Genomic DNA, 23,327 nt, shown 5'->3' on the forward strand with positions numbered 1-23,327 from the left:
TTTTTTCGATACACAAATTCGATTAGTGTGCATATATACATCTTAAAAATAAATGGTACAGGTTTTAAAATTTTTCTATCTATACATTTTTATGGCTAACTATTTTAAAAAATCACTCACCAGGATGAAATAATTTAGTTACTGATTTGAAACATTTTACAAAGTTATTCTTTAACGGCATACTGCACTATTTCCATGTACACTATGTTCCAAATTTACTGCCAAAATTTATGTCTTCTGCTTTACATAGCATTTTTCTGATCATATCTCGTGCAATTGTTTTCCTTACATTTTTTTTTTAAAATTATTTTCCTAACCTTTAATCATGAGTAAAAAACAGAAGTGTGAAAATGATTCGAAAAGTAATCTGATTGGAAGAAGAACTTGAAATAATAAAGAAAAATGAACAAGGCGAGTCCAGAGCAAAGATAGGACAAGAACACACAAATGGGATCCAGCTATGAATCAACTGCTGAATACAAAGAGAAAGGTAAAGCTACTTAAAGTTCATCATGCATGCACTCGAAATCAAAGTATTATAATGATTGAATTAGAGACACTTCTTTTTACATGGATCGAAGAATGTAACCAAAAACGGATCCAGCTAAGCAATGACCTTATTAAATCAAAAGCATTGTCTCTTTGTAACCTGGAAAGAAAGGGCTATTAATGATGGAAAAGAAGAATTCCACATTAGTGCTGGGTTATTTGAGCGTTTCAAAAAGAGAAATAGCCTACATAAAGTTCTAATCACAGGCTAAGCTGCAAGTGCAGATAAGGAGATATCCAGAGATTTTGAAGAAAATTGTGTAAGAAGGCAACTATTGTGATCAACAAATATTTAATGTCAATGAAACTGGCCTTTTTTTTTGGAAGCGAATGCTTTCCAAGACTTTTCTAGCCAAATCAGAGAAATCTCAGCCTTGTTATAAACTCACAAAGTCGAATGAAATTACTGCTAGCAATATGCGAGCTGTTTGGAAGCATATTCTTTCACATTGTGCAAATGATTTTAGAGACTTTTCAAGTGAATCTAAGTTAATTAAATCTCATTCTGAGAAGTTGAGTGATTACGACCTGCTAAATTTAGATGCACAGTGGGAAGATCCTTTAGAATATGAAGAAAATTTAATCACTGACAAGCCCAAAGAGGTTTCACAGAAACAATTTGAAAATAGTTTTCTTACAGTCGAAGTTTTTAAGCAACAATGCTTACAGACTGTCCCTGTTGAAGAGAAAACCAGTAAAATTTGCAGAAGAGGCAATAGGGCCATACCGTCAGTTGTATGAAAAAAAGAAACAGATTGCCTGCCAAACTACGTTAGCTCAATTCTTTGTTAAGAAGCAGAATAATAAATTTATATTCTGAATATGTTTTATTGTCTTTCAGCTTCATGGTTTTCCTTTAACTAGGCCCTGAGACATACCCTAATTCTTCTATAAAATAAATTAAGGTCAAAAAAGAAATCTGAAGGACAAATTATGCATTTTCCCATAGGTTATTATATTCGATTAGTGTGTTTTCGATTAATGCAGCTGTTTTAAAGAGTGCATTAATTGAGGGATTGCTGTAGTGAATATAAAGCTCTACAGCAGTGTTTCTCAACATGGGGCAATTTGAAAATGTACATGTACATATTTATACATATTTATATTATACTTTTTCAGAACTTGGCTGACTATTATGCTAGGGGGTGGGGGCATCAAAATCTTTGAGATGTTGAGGTGGGGCATCAAGATCATTGAGACGTTGAGGTGGGACATGATCCAAAAAACATTGAGAAACATTGCTCTACAGCAAATGAAAAAAAACAAAGAAATAGTAATCACCAAAGCAGATAAGGGGAATGCCACCGTGGTACTCAACCAAACTGACTACACAGGTAAGCTTAAAGCTTTATTATTAGATCGGGTCCTTACCTCCCTATTGAATATAACCCCACTAACTCGCAAATTAGAAAACTCCATAGGCTCCTTAAGAAGGTCACTTCTTGGCCTGTGGAAGTTACTAACAAACTAAAACCGTTTAACTCTAGATCACCCTGTATATATGGGCTCCCAAAAATGCATAAACAAAATGTGCCATTATGTCCCATAGTGGATTGCATTGATTCTCCCCACATACAAATTAGCTGAACATTTAGCCAAAGCACTCACACACTATACTGGCAACACACCATCACACATAAAAAAACTCAGCCCACTTCAAAGCCAGTGTAGAAAACCTTACACTCTACAATACTGACATAATGGTCAGCTTTGACATCTCCTCCTTATTCACAAATGTCCCACTCAAGGAAACCTAATAATCCAAGCTAAATTTCCTCCCGATATCTCAGCCCTCTTTCAGTTCACAGTGAACTCAGGCAATTTTGTTTGGCAGGGAAAATTCTACAAACAGATAGAGGGGGCCATGGTTTCACCATTTTCCCCACCCTTGGCCAACTTCTTTATAGAGACTTTTGAAGAGAAAGCCTTAAACTCTGCCCCACAAAAACCTACCATATAGCTTTGCTACGTTGATGATGTGTTCGCTATTTGGCCACATGGCTCTGATACACTCCTCTCCTTCTTAACACACTTAAACAGCCAACATCCCAGAATCAAGTTCACCCTGAAAAAAAGAGGAAAACAATAGCCTCCCTTTCCTAGACACACTAGTCACCTGCCAGCCTGATGGAACCTTGATTTTGATTTTCTCAGTTTATAGAAAGCCCACCCATACAGGCAGATATGTTCACCAACAGTTCCACTATCCTCCCTCACAACGATATGGAGTTGTTAAAACACTATACAACAGGGCTAAACTAATCTGTTCAAATGACATTGCCCTAACCAATGAACTGAATCACATCCCTAACACTTTCGCAGCCAATGGCTACCCCCCCCCCCCCCCGAAAATAAAAAAAATACTAAAACCAGTACCCCCCCCCCTTCAAAACAAAGATTACACTAAATCCATCACCATTCCCTACATCTGGGGAACCTCAGAAAAAATTACCAAAATTCTAAAAAAACATGACTTGACCTCTTGTTACAGACCATATAGAAAATTGGCATCCCTTATCTGCTCCACTAAAGACCAACCACTTCCCCTAGACCTACCTGGTTTATACCAGGTCCCTTACAGCTGTAAGCTGTCCTACTTTGGCCAAACAGGCAGGACAGCGAATATCAGAATTTCAGAACACAAGGACACATCCGGTTTCACCAGTACAGCCACTCTGGGCTTGCAGACCATGCTCTGGATACCTGCCACAGAATAAGGTGGAAGAAAGCCACAGTAATACACTGTAGCAAGTTCAAATATGAAAGACTATTCATGGAATCAGCCTCAGCCCTTAGGAACATGTCAAACCTCAACAAATTTGGGAGACATAATCAGGAGAACTTCAGCCCAATGGCCAAGAATTCATAATATAGCCTGCTGGGGTGGGGGACATCAGGACTTTAGGGAAAACAGTAGCTTCCTCCTCATTTGCTGTTTGTAGTGCCTGCGTGCACGTGTGTTTATCTTAAGTTCCCATGAAGATGGCAGCGTGACGTTGCCAAAATATTGGAAATATATAGTAAAGTTTAATTTAATTTATATTCTAGTATATGTTGTGACAAGCGAGAAGAGACTAGGAAAAATACTTTAACCAGGAATGCCAACAAATAGAAGACCAAAACAAGAGATCTTTTCAAAAAGATCAGAGAACTAACAGGGAAGTTTAGTGCCAAGGTGACAGTATTGAAAAGTAAACACAAAGGATATCTTACAGAAGTTGTAGACATCAAAGAAAGATGGAAAGAGTATACAGAAGACCTTTACAGAAAGGACTCCAAAATTACTGAGAAATTTGAAGAGTGAAGTGAGGTGGGCACTGCAACAGATATCCAGTAAGAAAGCACCAGGAGGAGATGGAATACCCATTGAGCTGCTCAAAGCCCTGGGAGAAGAGGCAGTTAAAATTTTAACAGCTCTCTGTCAGCGAATTTGGATCACAACTACATGGCCTAGGGAATGGAAAAAATCAGTTTGTATACCTTTATTGAAGAAAGGTGATGCAAGAGAGTGCGAAAATTACAGAACTATAGCATTGGTTTCTCATGGAAGTAAAGTCTTACTTAAGGTCATTCAGAAAAGACAGGAACCATTCATGAAGAGAGAAATGCCAGATGAACAGGCAGGATTTCGAAAAGACAGAGGAACAAGAGATCAAATTGCCAATGTGAGATGGATAATAGAAAGAGCACAGGAATATCACAAGAATGTCTACCTTTTGTTTCCTTGACTATAGCAAGGCTTTTGACTCTGTAGATCATGTGAAACTGTGGAATGTGTTAAGAACAATGGGAATACCAGAGCATTTCATTATCCTTCTGAGGAATCTTTATTATGAACAAGAAGCTACTGTTCGAACAGATCTTGAAGAAACTGAGTATTTCACAATAGGTAAAGGGGTGCGACAAGGATGTATTTTATCTCCATACCTGTTTAACTTGTATAGCAAATACATTTTAAGAATGGCAGGACTGGAGGAATTAAAGGTGGAAAAAATATTAATAATTTGAGGTATGCAGGTGATACCACCTTGCTAGCAGAATGCAAAGAAGATTTGAAGGAACTTATTATGAAAGTTAAAGAAGAAAGTGCTAAATATGGTCTTAAACTTAACCTCAAAAAGACAAAAGTTATGGCAACATGTGAACTTAATGATTTTGAAGTAGATGGGCAGAAAACGGAAGCAGTTAACAATTTTGTGTTCCTAGGATCCCGAATTGATAAAGATGGTTATTGTACCGAAGAAGTTAGAAGAAGATTATTACTCGGTAAAAAAGCAATAACAAATTTAAGCAAGATCTTTAAAGATAAAGATATTAGCCTGACAACAAAAATCAGAATCGTGAAAGCAATGGTATTCCCTGTGGCGCTGTATGGATGTGAAAGTTGGACCCTGAGAAAGAGTGAAAGAAGGAAGATAGATACATTTGAATTATGAGTTTGGAGATGCTTACTAAGAATACCATGGACTGCAAAGCAAACCAATAAATCAGTGATAGATAGAATAAAGCCAGATTGCTCCCTTGAAGCTATGATCATCGAGCAAAAATTGTCATACTTCGGACATATTATGTGAGCAAATGACAGTCTAGAGAAGATGATGATGCTTGCTAAAGTTGATGGAAGCAGGAAAATAGGAAGACCAAGAATTAGATGGGTGGATGGAGTTAAAGAAGCAACTGGAGTGCGCTTGGAGGTTCTGAAAGACATGGTCAGGAACAGATTGGAATGGAGAGTGTATGTTCATGGAGTTGCCAGTAGTCGGAAATGACTTGATGGATCACAACTCGATGAATTCCTAAATAACTTGAGGAATTCACAACATATGTTGTGAATTCCTTAAGTTATTTAGTAACCTTATAACAATAATTTCTCTCTTATAAGTTTATTATGGCTCCACACCATACCAGCTTTGCTTATTCTGTTGTCTATTTACATATTTAATTGCCACTAAAACTTTACATAATATGATTTTGTTTATCATGGCTATCGCTCCCTTAGCCTGCATTTTGTAATACTCCATCCTCTCTTCATTCTTCTCTGGTCCACAGTTAGATTTTCATTTTATTCAGCGCTTATATTAATGTGTTATTCATCCATTTAATCCCCATTCTTCTGGAGATGATCAGATCAGATATATCTTCCTTTCGGCATCCTTTTACTGATTCTCATGCACTATGATTCCTCTACTATGCACAGTCTAAAGCAAAGGGCACTGTTCAGTCTGCCTTCTCAGTTTATAATTATCCCCTTTCTAGCTTCATACATGTGCCCCGTTTTAGTCAAAGGTCTTAGATACATTGTCACCTCCCAAATTTAAACTGCATAATCATTCACTAGTTGGAGGCTGGATCTCTCTAGTTGGATGATCAGTCCATATGTAAACAGATTCTCAGATTCTATTACTAGATTCATTGTTCTTGTTCTGTAAATCCCATCCATCACATGCTGCTTGTAGTTATCACTGATAATTCTTAAATTAATTTTTCCTCATCTTGAATGCCTTATCCACTCACATAATAACACCTTCTTTAAACAGAAAAATAGCTTGGATGACAGAAATAATACAAAATGAGTTTATAATGACAGTTTATGTGTAGTTTCTAAAGAGAAAAAATTCAGCAACGAATCCACAGAAACACAGAATTCCCATCAGTTGCAATGCAATAATGTTAATACGTTGAACAAAAGGAAAGATTTGCCAACTTGTTGGACACTCGACCAGTGGATAGCATTCAAAGGTAAATACAATTCGTTATTTTTGTAAGAATGGAGGTTTGGGTGCATAACATGTGCAGAGGTACAAACCCTAGGTGCATGTTCTTCACATCAGGGTATTCACTTAGCATCCGAGTGCATAAATGGATTAATACGTATTAAAGGGGAAGGGTCTAAACAATGCCAACAAAAGCAACTCAGAAAGAAAAGTTACGAACATAGGGATACCAAATCTCACAAAAGTGAATAAGCAATTATTAGAAGTAAAAGTGCGAATTCATTGTGACACATTGTAGAAGAACAGAATTCTTTAGCTCACAAAATCACATGCCATGTTTCAGACTGCAAAGCATAATTGTCCTTTTGTAGATCATCCAAAATTAATTGATCTTCAGATTCTTAATGGGCTAGATGTGGGGTGTGCTTTACATAGTAATGTGACATGCACTAAGTGGTATGATAGACTGAGATAGTGACTCATATTGCAAAACAAATGAAACAAAATTGTGGACAGCATTATAAACCATAGAACCAAAATTTCTACTATTCTGGATGAAAGTATCCATATCTAACTGGACTGTTCTGATAGTGTACATACAGAGTGCAATAAATGGTGGTGATATTACAGTACTATTCTTTGATTTAATTCAATTAGAAAGCACCAAAGCAATGGGCATTAAGAACTCACTCATTAAGTGTCTTGAAATGCATGATCTGAAAAAAAAGACTCTGTGAACAAGAGGGTGAGGAGTGGTTTCTTTGCATGGAGGGTTGTTGAACCGTGGAATGCATTGCCTGATAGAGTGGTGAGAGTAAGAACGGTCAGTGAGTTCAAGGAGTGGTATGATAGACTTTGTGTTTCCTAGGAAGGTCCTCCCACGATGAGTCTCCTGACTCCATGGAGGCTTGAATAATAATAATAATAATAAAGAAACCCTGCAGGAAATTCTAATTGGATTATGTACGAATGAGGCCTCAGTTATGCTAGGGAAACGAGCAATTTTGACAACATTGATAAAAGAAGATTTTCCAACAATTTTAACATGGCACTGTATAAATCATTGCTTAGAACCTGCTGTGCATGATTCAATGAAAGATGTTATGACAACAAATCATTTCGTGGTTTTTCTTGATAAGGTATATTCAACTTTAAGTATGTCTCCAAAGAACTTACATGAACTAAGGAAATGTGCAGAACAGTTGTTCTGCAGTCTCACCAAAGTGGGAAAGATGTTGCCAACTCGTTGGGTTGCATCAAGTTTTAGGGCTGAGAATTCTATTTGGAATAACTATGCATCATTGCACAGTTTCTTTACACATGAAGCTCATGATGGAAATCAAGATAGTAAAGAAAGAGCAACATTTCAAGGCCGAGCTGGTAAACTTGAAGAAATTACTTCATAAACAATTTAGGAATAATGAGATGCGTTATCTGAGCTTTCTAGCCTCTCAGAATCTTTGCAAAAACCAACTGTGATGTTACCTAGAGCAAACCAACTCCTGCACAGAACAAGAGAAGTATTTAAAGGTCACAAAGAGAGAGGAGAAAGCTGTAGAAGCAAATCAATTCAAAGGAGCTCCCTTGAAAGTATTTGAAAGTAGGAACAATACAATGGAAATAAATAAAGGACAATTTTATGAGAGTATAATCACAAATTTGGCAACATGGTGCATGACAGATAAGGACACAAAGTTCTCGGAAATAATGAAAGTAGTTTTACCTGAGTATTGGCAGGATGATATTGGCATGGACTATGTGAACAAGAATTGAAAGATCTGTGTGATTTGTTTTCTCTCTGTTATCATAAGATCATTCAATCTTATAGGGATTTTAAGCACAGTGGAGGTAAGCATGTGTCAGGCGCCATACCATTGAGCAATGCAGAGTGCAAGTGGGAGTTCAGCATTATGAAATATTGTGGCACCAACAAGAAATGCGCTCATGGTTGAAAATGTCTCATCTTTGCTGGCAGTAAACAGTTGTGGTCCACCAATTTCCCAGTGGGATCCTCTTCCATGTATTAAATGCTGGATGTCCCAAGGAAGAAACGGTGCCCTTGCTTATTGTAAAAAGAGACTTGATTCAGAGACATACAAATCGAAGGAAGCCTTGTGGAAACTATTGTGACTTCCTACGACTGTTAACTAAGGGTAAGCCCCCAACATTTTTGTGCACTTTCCTGTACATTTCACTAGTTATATTTCAAATTTAATTTACTGATATGAGTAAACACATATATTTGTCTATCTTAAATTGAATTATCTTTTAATACATTAGAAGTATTATATTAATTTGTAATTTTGTATTTGTATCTGTATTTGTATTTAATGTTCCTGGTGGTGTGGAAGAGAAGGCCTGATGGCTTTAACTCCACTAGAATAAATAAATAAAAAAATAAAAAAATGTTGTGACAATCTAGCAATAGCCTCACATTTATGATCCTTTCTTTTGAGGGCCCTTGAAGCTTATTTGTTTAGAATTTAACCACTGAGTGAAAGAGATAGGATGATAGTTGTTAGTAAAAATTATTATTATTATCCTGTGCTTCCTCTCTTTGAGAGGGTTGCAGCCGATTACTTGGGAGATAATGACGCAAGGTGGTTTCCCGTTGCCTTCCTTGCCGTATTTCTATAACTGTAGCCTGTGTGTTCACAGGTCCGGTTTGCCTGCTTGCGGGATGAAAAAACCCAGATAAACTAGCCGAAAAAAAACCTGCTGTCCACACCAAAGACCGGCTAACTTGGCTATGACTGAGGAAGATCCTTAAGCTCCTCACGTTTTCGAAGGGAATCGAACATAGGACTCCTTCCCCGGGCATATGGTTGCGAAGCGCAAAGCCACTAGGCTAACCACGTGGACTAGTAAAGAATATTCAGAAATTAATCCTATAAGATTTTGTAAATTGGAGAAAGAGAGAATATGAGCAGCATGAGCTGGTGAGAGATTCTTATCAGACAAGTAAATTTTTCATAGGTTAATATGTCAGGGAAAAGAAAAAAAAATTCATATTTGAAAAATTGAGTGAAATACTGAGAATGCAAGAGACTAGCTGCAATTATTAGAAGTAGTTACAGGAAAACCTCGCTTAATACGAATTCGATATGGGTGATAATCAGTTAGCACGATTGAATGAAATGATACAATTTCACGCTTTAAGCGAGTGATTAATTAGTTAATGCTATTTTTTACGTTATGCAAAAATTTTTGTTGCCAATCTGCAGCGAGCGGTGGCAGTTGTCAATGCAGTGGGCAGTGGCTGGCAACACTCAGCAGTTGACTCAAAGCTGTCATCGCAAGCACATGTTCAAACTCTGTTCTCTTGCTCGATCACCTTTTATTCAAGATAAAATCTTGAATAAAAGGTGATAAAATAATTTTATCATGATTATATATAATATAATCAAGATTTTATTATATTCAATCCCTGATATGCAAAAGAGAAAGGCTGATAAAGAAAGCAGCAGTAATAAAAAGAGAAGAAAAGTAATTACATTAGAGGAAAAGTGGGAAGTCATTAAGAGATGAAAATGGCATTAATAATGCAATGATTATTCTAGACCTGGGATACAGCTGGTCTACAGTTTGGACTATATTAAATAAGAGCAAAGAATACAGAGAACAAGGAAAAGTTGCTACTTCTTCTTTAAGCATGTAGATCACCCGAAATAAAAGCCATTTAATGATCGAGATGGAATGTCTTCTGTCACTCTGAATTGAGGATTGTAACCAAAATAGAATACCTCTTAGTACAAAGATTATTCAGGCAAAAGCTCTCAGTATTTTTACATAATTGAAAGAGAACAAATTTCAAGAGGAATTGTGGAAGCTTTACTGCGAGTTTAGGATGGTTTGACCATTTTAAAATCAAGCTGAACCGCATAACGTAAGAATAACTGGGGAATCTGCTAGTGCTGATAAAGATTCTGTGGCCAAGTTTCCTGAAGAATTGCAATGGATAATTCAGGAAGGTGATTATGATGAGCAACAAATATTCAGCATCGACGAAACTGCTCTCTTTTGGATGCATATGCTGACAAAAACTTTCCTAGCTAAAACTGAAGCATCTCAACTAGGATACAAATTGTCTAAAAATTGTCTTACGCTTTTATTAGGAGGAAATGCAGAAAGCGACTTTAAACTCAAACCTTTGTTAGTTTATCGTGCGCAAAATCCGAGTTCTAACATTATTGAAGAAATCAGCACAATTAGAAAAGAACTTGGATTTAATGAAGTGGATAATGAAGATGTGAGAAACTTGCTCGATTCCCATTCAGAACAGTTAAGTGGGAATGATCTCCTTCAACTAGAAGAATAGCATGCATATGAAGAAGAAGATAAGGAGTGCGAACAAGAAGAGAATGTTACGACTAAGAAACCAACTGCAATATAACTTGAGCTAGTTTTCATCGCATTGAGCATGCTGAGGAAATTTTGTTTGATGCTGATCCTGATATGGAATGAAGCTTCGAAGTCTGCCCGAAATCTTGATAAAGCTATCGCAAATTGCATGACAAGATGAAAAAGTCGAGCACTACTCAAACATCTTTACTTAATTAGGACAGAAACACCAAGCTGACATGACATAGCCCTACACTTATCCCGATATGTTCCAATGACGATAGCATGATCGACATGGCTCACACCCCGTTAACACTCTCCCCAGCCCCTGTTTCCCATAAAACCCTTCCTCTTCCCGAAAGAAGCACCCTTAAATATAATAATATATGTATATGTATATATATTATTTAAAAAAAAAAAAAAAAAAAACAGGTGTTCAAATTAATTTCCCACCTTGCCTCAACCCCCCCCCCCCCCCACACACACACACGTTTCCTAACACCCCCTCCCCTTTTAACAGCCTAACGCAGAACGAAGACAATCTGACATCCAAACAAGGTATGTGCAAAATGTCTTCCTCTATACTAGTCTGCATATATTTATCTTAAAAATGCACTTATAATGCCCTAAGAATTCTTGAGTAAAAAAGGCAATGTTTTTTTAAAATAAGGGACACTCCTAAACGAAAACAGGCAAAAATAGCCATAAAAATAATGATCTTTAATTAATTTTTTTGGTAAAAAAAGTAGCTAAATCAAATGTTAAGACAAATTAAATAAAAATTTAAGGAACTGGTTTTTAACTTTGATGATTTTATCCTCTAATACAGCTTATACTGTACTTTTTTTTTTCAAATTTATGCTAGCTGATAATGAATTATAATCATTCCTATTGTTTATTGCATTCACTTAACCTGGCATTAGTAAGGTGGAGTGTCACAGATCCCAAAAGTTTTAAATTGACTTGTTGTATTTTCCACCACACCAGCACCAGGTTGTCGTGATTTCACTTAGCACACATTAATTAATCGCATTAAGTGAGGTTTTCTTGTATTCTGATAACATTATTTTTATTAATGACAGTGGTGGCAGTGCTGTTTTGCTCAGATTTCAACAGAAAATTTTTCTCAGCAGTTATAACATTTTATTGGCCTGGTTGCCTGGATGTTTATCATACCCACTCTCTAATTAGCAGGTTGCTCATTCACATCCTAACATAGACTTGAATGTTTGTCTTTAGGTGGGAGATGAATTTCATTGTCTACTGCTGTGCATAAGCAGAGCCTGAAGTGGCTTGAAAAAGTTTCATGAACTGGATCTCCCATGCCCATTCACTCAGTCTTTTCAAGTCCTCTTGTAAAGCTTCTTCTGCTCTTCTTCTCATAGTTTTTCCCAACTTTGCTTTATCTGCAAACAATTGAATATCCCCATTCAAAACATTACTCAGTATCATTAACATACAGGTTAAACAGCAATGGCCCTAAAACAGACCCTTGAGGCACACCACTAATGACTTTCCTCTTCCAAGATATTGCTCCTCCATACACAGCTTGCTTATACTTATCAGATAACCATTCTCCAATCCAGTGCACTATCTAATATCCAACTCCATCTGTTTTAGTTTAACTAGCAACATCATGTGGCTATCTATCAGAGGCCTATCCCTTCTCTCCACAACTTGACCATCCTTTGGCAAATCCATCCTATACATCAAAGAGAGTGCCTCTGCTGTGAACCCAGTTTTGGATCTTGGTTCTCACTAATCTCCTTAATCACACTTTAACCACAACGTCAGACACACAGATTGACTTATAATTTGAAGCTAGATTTCTGTCACCTCCATTTTGAAGTGGTACAATGTTGCTTTCTGATATTGTTTATACCATAAAACACGCCAGAACAAATAATTCGAGTTACTAATACTTTTCTGGATTTCAAATCAGCATGAAATCTTCAGAGCAAGTTACATTAGCAACAATCTAATTTATGGTTTTAAGATGCTGGTTTGAAAACCAATGAAACATTAGTAACTCAAACCATTTATTTTGTTCTTCCTGTATTTATACAATAAAGTACTATTATGAGCAGCCTGTAGAGTTGTCTGCTGAGGACATAAAGAAAAGCAGTGCTTTTCATTCTTTACAAATGCTCTGTTCTTTCATTAGTTTGATTTAATGCTTCATATTTTACAAGCTATGCCTCCTTTGAGAATACCCTTTAGATAAAAATGGCTAATGAGTAGTGTTTATCCTTGAACTGGAAATACAGCAAGTTGAATTTGGATCTTGATAATCCTTGCAATGAGAATAGTCAGCAACCGTGTATAGTACTTGGCTTAAGGGTCACTTCTTTGACTCTTGATAAGTATAATAACAGTTAGTGTTACTCTCAAGGAAACATACAACTCCTTGGAAGGTAAGTAATAATATAAATGAATGCTATGGAATGTTAATAAAAATATGAGTTCTAAAGAAAAGACTTCTGTCTGTTTTAAAAGTTTTTGGAATTTTATATGGTCACTTGTTAGGGAAGACTAAAATGAGATTTATGTTCAACAGTACCAAAAAAAAAAAAAAGTGTTACATTAATATTCTTATTAATGCTTAAAAATTCAAATATAGAAAACATCACTTTCTTATGTGCTTGTTATACTTCTTAAGCTTTTTTCATATCCATTTGGTTCTTCATTTTATTAAAATAAATAAAAGGCTAAATATGTGTTCTCACTTCTTAGTTGCCTGATAGAAGATGGGAGTCAAGTTTGGTGAATTAGCCAAGATAAGAGGAATAGTCTATTATAAATTGTCACCTTATGAACAAAAAGCATTTGCTGGATTCTTTTCAAAAGGATTTCCTAACTTATTAAGAAGAATTAGAAGTCAAATATTTTATATTGCTCCTCGTATGTATCCTATTTACATAATAATTTTATGTGATTCAGAATATACAAACTTTATTTTAATTAACAAGAAATCATATTCTGGTTTTAATTCTTTACCCAAGCATGAAAAAACAAAAGTTTGCGCATGTAGTATCTTCATAACCAGGTTATTTGTATATAGAGACTGTTGACTTCACATCATATTGCATCACAGATACTTCACACATGCAAATATCTGTTTGCTCATACTAAAGAATTAAAGCAGAAAAGAAAGAACAGGTAAACAATTAAAACAAGAATATAATTTCTTGTTACTTGTATATGGAAAATATGATTCCTGAATTGATTTAATTCTCACTATCTCTGCAGCTCTAGCTTGCACTGATGAGATCTCAGTAATAAAACCAGTCTAAATAGTGACTCTTCTCATAATGTATGGCAGTATACAAAAAGGAGTGTGCTCTGCATTATTGGATACTGAGGCTGTTTGGTGTGAAGTTAAATAACCTCTGTTTTATATTAGTGCTCTTTGGTATAAACAATACCAGAAAAACAAATAATTCATTTATTATATTAATAATCTATGACTTGATTTCAAACCTGCATCTGTAGTAACACACTCAGTTAGATTGTTGCAGAAATAATGCATACTGTAACTGAAAAGAGCTAATGTCCTATCATGGTGCCCTCTAGGGATCAGATAAAAACTGAAATTAATTCAGAGCAGTCATACTAAATATGCAACAACTAGATGGGACAATAATGGTTTCTTCCCTATCTCCTCCTTCTCTTGGCTTGGACATATTAGATACATTTATAGTATTTAAATAGCCACTATCCAAAAATACATTCCTCTGTAGAAAAAGAAACAAAGAGCTATCTTCTCTTCCTAGACCCACATGATGCAACTATCATACACTTCATTATCCTTTTTTTTGTGTTGTTTATAGAAAATCTGTACACAGACACATGTGGAGGGTTCTTAAGTAAAGAGTTAATGGAGAAGATATAATAATTAATGATTAAAAAATAAATAAAGTTTAAAAGTGACCTGTTAGATAGTATCTCTTTACTGCTTGAAAAAGAGAACACATTATCAGAGTTCTAAAGAAAGCATGAATAGTTAAATATTTAATATAGTCATGGCTTGAAAAATGTTTTCATCTATGACAATTAAGGATTTTTGGTTGACAAGTAAAGATATCAGAAGAGGAGTTTCAGTTTAATCATCAATTTTATTTACATAATACCAATTCTTTGATATGTTTTATGTTACAAACAGTTATTTGTATTTTTTTATTTTTCAAACTTATTGTGCCTCTTTGGGATATGCCACTCATTAAACCTTCTGGAAAGGGATCCAGAAGGCACAGCTTCCATTTGGTCAAGAGTCAAATTTTTTGCTCTTGTTCTTTATGAAATCAGGTTTAGATCTGCTGATGACTATATTTTGTATTTGTTGTGCACTTAGCAAAGGCTGAATATGAAGCTGGGGGTTTTGATGTGATCCACCTATGGTAAACGAAATTTTTTTTCTTCAATTGCTTTGATGCACTTTCAGTTGAACCAGAGCTTGGAAAGTGGAAAAGGATATTGGGTCAGAATGAAGGTCTTTGTGCCAGCATGGATAATTTCTATGACTCGTTCTGAGCAGAAGCAATAGTCGGACCATGGAAGTTGAGTAGAAATTCCAGAAATCCTCCCACTTGGCACCTTTATAGTGCCAGAGGACATGAGGTTATGAGTGGCTGGAGGTAGGGCATTCTGTAGTAGAGAAGATTTGCAAAAGATTGTAGTCTGAGTTACTGAGAGGAAAAGTGATCCTGCTGTGTATCTGGAAGGAGAACTGGTTAAAAGATCCAGGATATTGGAAGAATGGCAGAGGCATGATGAATTTGGGTAGGTAGATTTAAGATTTCTGTTGGGTCATTGCTTATGGCAAAGACATGTATCTCATCAATGTTGGTGGTGAGGAGTCAGTTGAAATTGTGGACATTAAGGTCACCAAGAAGATGACCTTGCTATTTGGATAGCTAGATTGTAGGTAGTTGAGCTTCATGGAGAAGAAGGTGAAGTGGTCAGAGTTGTTATTGGAGTTTAGAGATTGGCAAATGTAACAAATGGATGTTACTAAATGGAGCAAGGAAGCCTTCATCCAGAGGAGGTGAAAAGGGGAATTTTAAATTAGCTATTCTCTAGTAAGCAATGTCAGAACAAAGGCACAGGTGCCTTTTTCCATAAGGAATCATGAAGTATGTAATTTGGGGATTGAAGTGGAGTGAATGTAGCTGCAATTTAGATTACAATCAAAAGTAAGATATTTGGTCTTGGATATCTGCAAGTGATGGTAATCTTCATTTATATTGGTGTTACTGTCGTGAATGTTACTAAAATGGATATGAAAATGAGTTTTTATTGTGGAGATTCTGGGGTGATTTGTATATTGGGAATGGTTTATCTTTTTTCTTTGGGGAGAGGGGTGAGGGTAATTGGTGTTTGAGAAAGAAATTCTGTATATTTCTGTTATTAATACCATGGAAGAAAACTGAATGATAAGACAAATTTAAAGTAAAGAAAAACATTGTAATATTAAAATGAAAGACATTATGGATCCATCCATATTTTATGTCCAGATAAAGAAGAAACTTAAAAAAGTTTAAAAAAATTATGAGAGAGTTTATGATAATATAACCTTTGCCATCAAAGTTGCCTGCACCACTTAAAAAACATGAGCTCTACCCATGAACTGGGAGGTTTGTGTTTTATTAGTGCTTATAATATGTTTCACTGGCCTGGAAACTGTTTCAAACTGTTGTTATCATAGACCAACAGAAACCTAAAGAGAGCAAAAACTGTTCAATACCTTAGCAATCCTATATCAGAAAGCTATAATCATCATAAGTAAACTCTTGGTAAATGCATAATCTCAAGCATAGGTGGCCAACAGCAGGCCCGTGGACCACATGCGACCCGTAACGTGATTTTGTGCGGCCTGCGGCAGGATAAAAACTATATTAAATTATATGTATTATCAGTTTAGCTATTAGTTTAGACTGCAGATTTTCTGATTGATATACTAGTTATGTTCATTATTTCTGATGACGGAAACCATTTATATTCTCAACATGGAATCAAAATTGCTTTAAAAAGATTACTCAATTTATAAAATCTACTGCTTCTCTGTGCAAGTTGTAGGAGTTGGAGTGGTAGATTTCTATGCGCTCCAGAGTAACGCATCATTGAAAGTCACTTGCTCTGCTCTTGTTACAGCATTCAGTTTCAGAGACTCAGTTTCACAGTTAACAGTGTTATTGTTGCAGTTTGTGTCCCCTGGTCAGTTACTTCAGCCTTTGTGTACTATGAGTAAGATCTGTGAAGAAAACAGGTCATTTCAGGAGAAATGGGAAAACGAATTTCTGTTTATAAACAGTAACGACAACAAACCACAGTGCCTTGTGTGTTTGCAAGTATTGTCTGTGCGCAAGGAATATAACCTCAAACGCCACTACATACAGCACCATGCCACTAAATACCAAGAATTCGTTGGACAAGTACGTACTAAAATTGTACGTAATTTGAAGAGAAAGGTTAGTGCTCAGAAATCTATTTTTACTAAACCAACATCAATACTAAAAAGCTCACTCTGACATCGTTTGTTGTATGTATATACATGTGTAAAAAAATAAAAAAAAATAATTAAATTTCATTTAACAACTTATATTTAAATCAATCAAGTATTTTATATTATTCTCACAGTAGTAAAATGATTTAACAAATATAGTAATTCAATACATATAACTATTGCTTTGAAAAAATGCAGGGTTTATTTTTATTTAAGTTCTGTCTAAAAATGTGCAGCCCGTGAAGTTACCACTCATCATATATTGGCCCTCGTATAGAATGAAGTTGGCCACGTCTGATCTAAAGTATAAAGGTGAAAGGCTTCAATTTGGCATATGAAGGATATTATGGATCCATCCATAGCCAGATATAGAAAGATATTTAAAGGTTTTGAAATTTACCAAAGAGCATCTGATAATCATAGCTAGCAGCTAAGTCATTGTTTTAATATTGATTCAATGGTATTTTGATAATTAGTGATTATAGTATTGATAATCTTTAGTTTCTTTGATGGAACTCGAATTCTTTCAAACATATTAGTGTTTCAAAATGAAATACTAATGTTTTAAAGGTACCTTGCCAAGCATTATAAGCATTAGTGAGACTTGACTAACAGCAGCTGATGTAGTTACAGGGATAGAATGCGATGGATTTTGTATTTTTAGGGAGGATAGAGTAGACAGGGTAGAGGGTGGGATACTGCTGATGATAGCAGATGAATTGCAGCCAACAAGGGAGTCAGTCATGCAGATGGCAGTTCTTTTGAGTCAATCTGGTGTGAGATTTGAGGGGCCAATAGGACAAAATATAAAATAGGTTGCTGCCAAGGGATGCTAGGGATGATGTGGAAGACATGCATCTGCAGATTAGTACAATGTGTGCAAATTGAGTAATTATAATGATAAACTTCAACTTTGGAGATATTGGAAGGAAGAAAGATCACATGGCAGTAAGGAAATGGAATTTATACAATCACTGAGAGATAATTACTTGAATCAGAATGTGATGGAAGGCACTTTGGGATACAAGAACATTGGATCTAGTTATAGGAACAGAAGACCTGTTCATAACTAAGGTGGCTACATTGCCTCCAACTGGGGAAAGTGATCATGTGGCCTTGACTTGGGAGGTAGCAAAACATGAAAATTCCAGTTAAGAAGGGATATATGTGAAACTACAGTACATGATTATGATACACTTAGGAGGCAGCTTGAAGCAGTACCATGGCATAAAGATCTGCAGATGAAGGATGTTCACAGTGCATGGTGGATAATCAATGGATTATCCACACTGGAGATGGATGAGTAGTATCATTAAGCATCAGCTCAAAAAAAGAAAATGTTCTGGAGGGTATATAAGGAGAAACATAACCAGCTAACTCATGAATAGTACAAGGATCAGACAAGAAAGGTTACCAACATAATAAGAAAGGCAAAATCGGATTATAAGAAATTATCAGAGCAGGCAAAAGGAAATCCCAAAGAGTTTTTTCATCACCTGGTGAGTAGGAGAAATAATTACTTTAATGAGTGCAGATGATAGGGAGATAATGGGGACAGACGAAATTGTTGAGCTACTGAGTGATCATTTTGCAAGGGTATATCAAGTGAAGATATTGTTATGACAGGAGTGACAGGTACTGATACGACAACAGAGATTGATGAATTGGAGGTACGATGTCGGGTCAGAAAGAGAAACCAGGAATGTATGGATAAGAATATGATACTCTATGAGGGAAAACATAGCTTTATGACAGGTTGGTCATACCTTAGTAATCTACTTACTTTTTTATAATAGAGTAACAATGACAATTGAATTGGATAAAAGAAATGGCTACATGATGATACTGCTGGATTTTGTAAAGGCATTTGGCAGGATACTACATTTAAATCTGTTTTGCAAAGTGGAACAAGTGGAGATGGATATGAAACTGTTTATATGAATACAAGAGTGGCTCATGAACATATACTAAATGTAGCATACAGAGCAGAATCCAGGAGAATGCAGGTGACTAGTTTCGTGCCACAAGGCTCTATGCTTGATTTAATTTGTACATAAATGATATAAGAAATATTTAAAGGAGATATTCAGTTGTTTGCTGATGATGCAAAAGCTGGGAGGGTAATAGTTAATCAAGTTGATGTAGAGAGCTTGCAGGACGATTTAAATAGGCTGACAACAGGGCATAACATAATGGATATCAATTTAATATGAAAAAGTGTAGAGTTTTGTAATACACAAAATACGTCGATGTGATACACAAAACTGTGTATCACATAGAGGGGAAACTGTACTCCAGGAAATTGATGAAGCCAGGGATTTGGGGGTAGTAGTAATAGATAGAGAACTGAAGTTTAGAAAGCATATTGCTAAAGTAGCCAGGGTAGCTCACAGGATTACTTAGTTATTGAAGAACACACTAACAAGCAGAGATAGGGATGTTATCATTCCTCTTTATAAGGCCTTTATATGACTGTATCTGGATTGCTCAGGCCTGGTCACCTGAGTTTCTCAGATAGGGAGAACATCCAGAGGCGAATGATCAAGATGATGAGTGGGCTGTGGAACTCTTCCTATGAGGATAGATTGAGAGTTTGTGGATTGCAAAGGTTGGTTGATAGGCAACAAAAGGATGATATGGTAGAAACATTTGTTACTTAAAGAATGTTTTGTATTAGACAAGTTTAAGTGTTGAGCATTATTCATAACATATTTTAACAGTATTACAAAAACAAAAAAATCACGAGAACAAATAGCCCTGTGTGTGTGTGTGTGTGTGTGTGTGTGTGTGTGTGTGTGTGTGTGTGTGTGTGTGTGTGTGTGTGTGTGTGTGTGTGTGTGTCTTCCAAAATAGATAAAATACCTCTTGGCCCTCTTACTTGTCCTTCATAATTAGCAAAGAACAAAACATCACTATTCCTATCCCTTATGTCCGAGATACATCTGAAAAGATAGCCAAAGTACTAAGAAAAATATAACCTTCGCACCACATTGAAACTACATGTTAAATTAGCAACTCTGATCCACTCTCCTAAGGATAAACTCCCCCCTCCGACATATCATGGAGTGTATGAAGTTCTGTGTAATTGTGACTTGGCCTACTATGGACAGATAGGAAGATCTGTTAACATCTACCTTGGAGAATATAAAAAATATATTCGCTATCATTATTATGGTAAGTATGGACTGGCAAACCACACTTTGGACACCTCTTCACACAGGATTAGATTTAAGAAAATGAATGTGATTTGTAGAAGTCATTGCAGGTCAGAAAGATTATTTTTCTAGTCAGCCACAGCTATTAAGCATTCTCCTAACCTGAACAAGTATGGTTGCATTGATTTGCCAAAAATTTCGGAGACTGTTTCTGACTCCTACATAGCTGTAATACTTCTTTTTTACAATATTAGAGGATGCCATATTATGACTTTAGATCTTTTGTCCGTTTCAATTTCAATTGTTTCACTTCTTGAATAGCAGGCAGTCTCAAGTAGAGTGATGTGGGTAAATATCAGAATGAGGAATTGGACAATGAGACTTATTTGCGCCTATTGACCCACAGACGGTTCTACTAATGTAGAAGTGGAGGAATTTTTTGATGCTTTAGAGAAAGCAACTGACACAATGAAAAAGGAAAAGTTGGTCCTTGTTGGGGTTCTAAATAACAGAGTAGGAAATGACTGTCAGACATACAAAAATATTTTGGGAAAATTGGGAGAAAAGAACAAAGCTAATAATAATGGCAAATACCTGCTGGATTTCTGCTCGGGACATGGACTGGTTATTACTAACACCATGCTCCAACATAAAAATGTGCATAAATTCACATGGAGAGAAGAGGTAAGGAATAAGAAAACTCTCATTGACTATGTTATTGTTGATAGTGATGTTTTCTCCCTGGTACAGGACACCAGAGTGTACAGAGAATTTGAAATTGGAAGTGATCACTATTTAGTCTTGAGCAGGATAAAATTGAATTTCATATTAAAAAGAATGACATGTAAGAAAGTTTTAAAGAGAATAACAGTTAAACAGCTCTCAGATGTGAACTGTAGACTAAAATACACAAAGATTATTTTTAAAAAAATGAAAGAGATTGAGAACAGGAAACAAACCTTAGAGATTCAGTGGCAAGCCTTGAAGAAAACCCTGATTGATTCAGCCAGAGAAGCATGTGGTGAAGTTGTCTGCAAGGATAGAAAAATCAGAGCTCCATGGTGGACACAGGAAGTTAAAGAGGCGGTGAAGGAAAAGAAGAAAGCATATCAAAAGTTCCTGGCAAATAAATCAGCTTGTGCTCTTAGAGAATACAGAGACAAATGTAAGAAAACTAAACACTTTGTAAAACTAGCTAAACAAAAGTCATGGGAGGACTTTGGCAAGAACATAGAAAATAAATATCAAGAAGGTGGTAAGATATTCTGGAGGAGGTTGTTGAAGAAGAACAGAAATGGAGGAAAGAGTGCTGTAAAAGGAGTTAGAGATGATAAAGGTGACATGAAAAGCGGAGAAAAGATATCCTTGGAGTTTGGAGTAATTACTTCGAAAAATTGCCAAATGAAACAAGCAGTGATAGCACAGTGGTAAAAAAAACACTCAACAAGCTTACAAGCAGGAATACATATCCATACTTGAAGTAGAAAAAGCCATCAAATTCTTGAAATGTGGAAAGGCAGCAGTAGTAGATGATATTCGACCAGAAATGCTGAAGTATGGTGGTATAAAAAGTCTTACAGTGGCTGCACTGCATAGTTCAGAAAGCCTGGACTGAGGGACGAATTCCCGATGATTGGAGTAGAGCTCTAATAGTACCCATATATAAAAAGGTAAATAAAACTGAATGTGAGAATTACAGAGGTATTTCGCTGAGTGTTCCTGATAAGATTTATGCCAGTATACTTGAGAAACGGTTGAGAAGAATTGTGGAAGAAAAGCTTGGTGAAGAACAAGCTGGATTCAGGCCATATAGAGGCTGTCAGGATCAGATCTTCACTTTACAACAAATAGTTGAGAAAGCATGGGAATATAACAACGATCTGTATTTAAGTTTTGTCGATCTGGAAAAGGCATATGACAAGGTGCCAAGAGAGAAGCTATTGAATACGCCAGTTATATGGTGTCAGTGGGGCATTATATCCAGCGATACTTAGTCTGTATTTGAGTTGCAAGTTAGCAGTTAGAATTGAAGGAAGTACAGGAAGATGATTTAATGTTAAATCTGGTGTGAGACAAGGATGTACATTATCCCCTCTGTCATTCGTTATCTATGTGGATCACATTGTGAAGGAAAGTGGTATTAAACATGATATCAGAATTGGAGATGTTAATGTCAGCTCTTTGCTTTATGCGAACGATGTTATACTTCTAAATAAATCCGCTACAAGATTCCCTGACTTAATTGAATAACTGTTGTAATAGATATATGTTATGAAGGTCAGCAATAAAAAGACAAAGACCATGAAAATAGGTAGAATTGTTGAAAATGTCAACTGTTTTGAATGGGGAACCTGTGGAACAATAAAAACATTTCAGGTACTTAGGCACGATTTTTAGTGTAGATGGTAAATTACATATGGAAATAAACAACGGAATCAACAAAGCTGGTATGGTGGGAAGTCAATTGAATATATTCATATGGAATAGGAGAGAAATTAGTCGGAACACTACATTAGCTGTATACAAGACAGTGTTCAAACCAGTTTTAATTTATGAATCTGATAGCTGGGTCAGAAGTAAAACACTTGACCAAAGACTAGAGACCACAGATATGAGAGTTCTGAGAAAGATTAGCGGCATGAACAGATGGCGTCAATGGCAATATCATATCATATTAAAAACGAGGATATTAGGAAAGAACTTGACACTGTCAGCATCCAGGAATGTGTTAGCAGAGCTAATCTCAGGTGGTATGGTCACTTAAACAGAATGGGCGAGGAAAGATTAGCAAAACAAGTGGTCTCTGGCAGTTTGGCAGGAAAACGACCCAGAGGAAGACCAAGATATATCTGAATTGATAGGATACAAAGTGCTTTAGACAATAGAAATACTGTATAAGATCTGATGATGTTGGAGTCTTGACAAGTAACAGACTGATTTGGATGAAAATTGTAGATAGGAAGTTAGTAATGATTTAAATTTTTCATGTAGTACTCTCATATCCTGTACACCCCTTGAGGGTACATGTCAGGAATTTGATGATAATTGTTTCACTTACTCATAGTC

General features: G+C 36.0%; 1 protein-coding gene across 1 annotated transcript in view; it reads left to right on the forward strand.

Moving 5' to 3' along the window:
- UQCR-Q (Ubiquinol-cytochrome c reductase ubiquinone-binding protein) overlaps positions 1-23,327 on the forward strand; it is a 52,847-nt gene that overhangs the window by 23,007 nt on the left and 6,513 nt on the right. Inside the window, exon 2 of the mRNA XM_090393286.1 lies at positions 13,338-13,505. Within this exon, the coding sequence (XP_090249412.1) occupies positions 13,352-13,505 (154 nt within the window). The 5' untranslated portion in view covers positions 13,338-13,351. The remainder of the gene's footprint in view (positions 1-13,337; positions 13,506-23,327) is intronic.

This window comes from Typopeltis vanoorti, chromosome 5, assembly GCF_054136105.1.
Source record: "Typopeltis vanoorti isolate ZY-2024b chromosome 5, IOZ_Tvanoo_1.0, whole genome shotgun sequence".
In the NCBI taxonomy this organism is placed as follows: Eukaryota; Metazoa; Arthropoda; class Arachnida; order Uropygi; family Thelyphonidae; genus Typopeltis; species Typopeltis vanoorti.